At 51.4% G+C, this 4865-nt stretch overlaps 1 protein-coding gene across 1 annotated transcript; it reads right to left on the bottom strand.

Annotated features, from left to right (window-relative positions):
- Positions 1 to 1791: 1791 nt before the first annotated feature.
- HAMP (hepcidin antimicrobial peptide) lies at positions 1792 to 4534 on the bottom strand. Its single transcript, XM_011947877.1, has 3 exons — positions 4213 to 4534; positions 2087 to 2146; positions 1792 to 1997 (listed from the first exon to the last, which is right to left on the bottom strand). The coding sequence occupies exons 1-3, from the start codon at positions 4300 to 4302 to the stop codon at positions 1893 to 1895; spliced, it is 255 nt and encodes an 84-aa protein (XP_011803267.1). The 5' UTR covers positions 4303 to 4534; the 3' UTR covers positions 1792 to 1892.
- Between the last annotated feature and the right edge of the window lie 331 nt (positions 4535 to 4865).

Genomic DNA, 4865 nt, shown 5'->3' with positions numbered 1-4865 from the left:
AGTGAGCTGAGATCGCACCACTGCACTCCAGCCTGGGTGACAGAGTGAGACCCTGTCTGGAAAATAAATAAATAAATAAATAATAGAAATATTTTCCCAGTTTCAGTTTCTAATACATCAAGCAACTAGAGATATAGCCCATTTCACCAAGAGCTTTTTGGAGTCCTCAATAATTTCTCAGAATGTAAAGGGGTCCTAAGACCGAAAGGTATGAGGGCCAGGGCCTTCAGAGGCCATGCAGGTGTAGTGAATGAGCGAGGTACAGGGGATTGTTACATAAGAGCATCTTAAGTTGTATTCTCTCAGGAAGGGCGCACTTTGCACGTGAAACATATAGGAATATGGTTCACCTCCACAAGACACTGAGTCCCTGCCCATTCTTTTTTTCTTTCTTTCTTTCTTTCTTTTTTTTTTTTTTTTTTTGAGACATGGTTTCACTCCGTCACCCAGGCTGGAGTGCAGCAGTGCTATCTTGGCTCACTGTAACCTCCACCTCCAGGGTTCAAGTGATTCTCCTGCCTCAGCCTCCTGACTAGCTGGGATTACAGGCACATGCCACCATGCCTGGCTAATTTTTGTAGAGATGGTGTTTCGCCATGTTGGCCAGGCTGGTCTTGAATTCCTGACCTCAAGTGATCCACCTGCCTCAGCCATGAATCACCATCCCTCTCTCCTCCCATTCTTAAAAGCTCGTTTTGGTTGCCCCACTTTTTTCTTTTTTGACACCGGGTCTTCTTCTGGAACTCCCAGTCTTTAACAATCCTCCCATCTCAGCCTCCTGAGTAGCTGGGACCATGTAACTGCATTGGGCTAGCAACTGGGACATTTAAAAGCATGAGATACACCAGCACACAATCCATTAGCCATCTGGTGATGATGCCATCAGGTGTCACGGAGCCTCCTGGAAACTCCCATTGTATACTCATGAGAGAACCACGGTGAAAAAGGCAAATAAACATCTTTGTAGGCCGGGTGTGGTGGCTCACACTTGTAGTCTCAGCACTTTGGGAGACTGAGATGGGTGGATCACTTGAGGTCAGGAGCTCAAGACCAGCCTGGACAACATGGCAAAACCCCATCTCTACTAAAAATACAAAAATTAGCCGGGCTTGGTGGTGCGTGCCTGTAGTCCCAGCTATTCAGGAGGCTGAGGCAGGGGAATCGCTTGAACCCGGGAGGTGGAGGTTGCAATGAGCCAAGATCGTGCCACTGCACTTCAGCCTGGGTGACAGAGAGAGACTCTGCCTCCAAAAAAAAAAAAGAAAAAAAAATGTCTTAGTAGTTTCCACCTTCAGGAGCCCTACAAAAGGAGTCCCCGGATCTTACTTTGAGAACCTTTATAGCAGTGTGCAATGTTTTGGCTTCCCTGAGCCACACTGGAAGAAGAATTGTCTTGGGCCACACGTAAAACACACTAACACTAATGACAGCTGATGAGAAAAAAAAAAAAGTCACAAAAAATTCTCATAATGCCTTAAGAAAGTTTACGAATTTGTGTTGGGTGCACTCAAAGCCATCCTGGGCTGCATGTGGCCCACGGGTTGGACAAGCTTGCCTTATAGGCACTGATTTCTACAGCTGTTTTAGGAAGATCTCAAGGAGAGGAAACATTAAGTTTCATTCCCCGTTATTGCAACATGAAGGGGGAGAACAGAAACAAATTTTCTTCACCAACTTTCCTGGCAACCTCCAGGACACACATGACCCACCAAGCACTGGCACTTGCAAGGCAGGGTCAGGACAAGCTCTTAGCACAGGCCCTTGGCAGAGAGAAAGGACAACAGACACTGGTTTGGAAAACAAAAGAATCAGCCGTTTTATTTCAAGACCTGTGTTCTGGGGCAGCAGGAATAAATAAGGAAGGGAGGGGATGGGGGCAGGGCAGGAAGGTTCTACGTCCTGCAGCACATCCCACACTTTGATCGATGACAGCAGCCGCAGCAGAAAATGCAGATGGGGAAGTGGGTGTCTCGCCTCCTTCGCCTCTGGAGCATGGGCTGTGAGAAGGAAGGGAGTGTGAGCAGGGAACCGACCTGGGCATGCGGAGGGAGCAGGGGGCTGGGAAGGGCGTCACTGGTATGCTCACCGTCCAGCTGGCCCTGGCTCCAGCTCTGTCCTGAGGTTGCAGCTCTGCAAGTTGTCCCGTCTGTGAAAGCAGAAGGGGACGTTGAGGATGGCAGGGGGCCCAGCGGACCTCTGAGACTGGCTCCCAGCAACCTGCTCCTCTCCAAGTGGTTTAAACCCAGAGCTCAGCTGGACTCCTAGGAGGGGCCTTGCTTTCTTGCTTCTGCTCACCTTCCCATGGGTGGCTCTTCCTAAAAAAAAACTCCCAAATCCGCCTCCTCCTCTTTCCACAGCTCCTAGTCTTCTTTGGGACATCATCTTCCCTTGCCTGGATGACAGTGCCAGCCTCCTAACACATCTCCCTGCATTCTTGCCCCTCAATCCATTTGCCACATAGCAGAGTCACTTTTTTTGCTTGTTTTCTAGACAGAGTCTCCCTCTGTTGCTCAGGCTGAAGTGCAGTGGCACAGTCATAGCTCTCTGCAGCCTCAACCTCCTATGCTCAAGCGATGCTCCCACCTCAGCTTCCCAAGTAGCTGGGACAGCAGGTGCACGCCACCACGCCCAGCTAATTTTTAAATTTTTTGTAGAGATGGGGTCTGGTTGTGTTGCCTAAGCTGGTCTCGAACTCCTGGGCTCAAGTGATCTTCCTACCTTGGCCTCCCGAAACTCTGGGATTACAGGCGTGAGCCATGGTGCCCGACTGGCAGACTAATTTTTTTTAAAACGTGGCCAATGAGATTGTGGTTTTCTCCATTTTAAAAACCTATAGGAGGCTGGGCGCAGTGGCTCACGCCTGTGATCCTAGCACTTTGGGAAGCCGAGATGGGAGGATCACCTGAGTTCAGGAGTTCAAGACCAGTCTGGCCAACATGGTGAAACCCTGTCTCTACTAAAAGTACAAAAATTAGCTGGGCATGGTGGCAGGCGCCTGTAATCCCAGCTACTTGGGAGGCTGAGGCAGGAGAATTGCTTGAACCCAGATGATGCCATTGCACGCCTGCCTGAAAGACATAGCAAGACCCCGTCTCAGAAAAAAAAAAAAAAAAAAAAGGCTATGGGGGCTTCCTCTTTCCTCCAAGGAAAAATCAGCGTCTGTACGGTTGCCCACGAGACTTTGGGACTCTGCCCACCCCTCGGCCTTATCCCCAAGTCCCACCATCTCCTCTTGCTCAGCCTGACCCTGGGCTATGCCGGCTCGTCCTCTCCTTGGGTCTCTGCTGCCTCCATCTCTCACCCTCCAAGACGAAGGCCAACTGTCACTTTCTCATGAAACACTTGCTTGACTGCCAGCCCCTTGACCGTGCCATGGGCCCGCCACCCGTGGCATGTGCCTGCTGTCCCAGCTACTTGGGAAGCTGAGGTGGGAGGATTGCTTGAGCACAGGAGGTCGAGGCTGCAGGGTGCTATGACTGCATCACTGCATTCCAGCCTCAGCAACAGAGGACAACCCTGTCTCTAAAAAACAAACCAAAAAAGTGACTTTACTGTGTGGCGAATGGATCATGGTCACTCTACCACCATCTGTTACGTGATTCACGAATAACATGTACTAGACACAATTATTTGTTCATGTTTTCATCAGTCTTTAACGAATTCCCTGACCAGGACGGAGAGGTCTCCTTTCTCATCTACCTTGTTCATGGCCTTGTCCTCACTGTCTAGAATAAGACTCCGCACAGCGTAAGGGCTTCGTAAATACCCACAGAATTAGGACCTTCCAATCCCTGTCACTTGGTGCTTCATTGGTTTCTGTTCTTTTTTGGAGATGGAGTCTTGCTCTGTTGCCAGGCTGGAGTGCAGTGGTGCAATCTCAGCTCACTTTGCAACCTCCACCTCGCAGGTTCGAGTGATTCTTCTGTCTCAGTCTCCCGAGTAGCTGGGATTACAGGCACCTGCCACCACGCCTGGCTAACTTTTGTATTTTTAGTAGAGATGGGGTTATACCATGCTGGCCAGGCTGGTCTCAAACTGACCTCAAGTGGTCTGGCATGAGCCACCATGCCTGGCCTGATTCCTGTTCAGCTGCCAGTCCCCTGAGCTGTCCTGAGTCCTGCTGAGTGCTCGGGTGTCTCTAGTGCCCTAGGCTGGGGCCTGGCTCTCCCATCCCTGCTGCCCTTCTAAGGACCCAGGCCACTGGGCTCTCACCTGTTGAGGGAAAACGGAGCCACTGGTCAGGCTGGCAAGGAGGAGAAGGAGGAGGAGGCAAGCGGCCCAGATCTGGGAGCTCAGTGCCATCGTGCTGTCTGTCTGGCTGTCCCACTGCTAGGTCTTGAGCTGGCTCTGGTGTCTGGGACCCAGTGACAGTGGCTTTTATGGGGCCTGCCAGGGGAGGCAGTGGTCTGGGCCCCCTCCCCTTTGCTCTGACTCATTTCCAAGAAGGTGGTGGCGCCGAAAAGGCGGGAGAGATAAGCGGGAACAGAGCGACAGGGAACAGGGTTGTGTCACCCTCAGCCGGCAGAGGTGTGTTCAGGGGGTGGGGCAGACGGGGTCACAGACACACACTGCTCGCCAGCCATCTGGGGAGCCCTTTCGCCATCATGATGTCATTCTGCTGATCGGGAAAAAGTTACCCCTTTTGCTTCAGCGGTTAAGCAGTTTGATGATCTGAATCAAGGTTCCGCTCTCCTCCACCCACTTCCCTACTGTCTGCATGCACACAGAGCATGGCCAGCAGCTGCCAGCCTCCTCAGGAGTGTCCGGCATATTGGGGGAAGCATCCATTGCTTTAAGCTCTCACCACACATGCATAGATTCTGGCAGGGAACATTGGATAGCCCTGAGCATGGCGAGCATCAGCG

This window comes from Colobus angolensis, unplaced genomic scaffold, assembly GCF_000951035.1.
Source record: "Colobus angolensis palliatus isolate OR3802 unplaced genomic scaffold, Cang.pa_1.0 Scaffold107, whole genome shotgun sequence".
NCBI classification, from domain to species: domain Eukaryota; kingdom Metazoa; phylum Chordata; class Mammalia; order Primates; family Cercopithecidae; genus Colobus; species Colobus angolensis.
Note: the sequence above shows the minus strand (reverse complement) of the source record. Positions and strands in the feature narration are given on the sequence as shown.

What these genes read in the sequence shown, in the direction of transcription:
- HAMP (XM_011947877.1), bottom strand. Translation starts at nt 4,302, where the DNA reads ATGGCACTGAGCTCCCAGATCTGGGCCGCTTGCCTCCTCCTCCTTCTC. An exon ending in GCTCCGTTTTCCCTCAACAG is followed by an intron (nt 2,147 to 4,212) that starts GTGAGAGCCCAG and finishes CTGCTTTCACAG; the next exon opens with ACGGGACAACTTGCAGAGCT. An exon ending in GAGCCAGGGCCAGCTGGACG is followed by an intron (nt 1,998 to 2,086) that starts GTGAGCATACCA and finishes TCCTTCTCACAG; the next exon opens with CCCATGCTCCAGAGGCGAAG.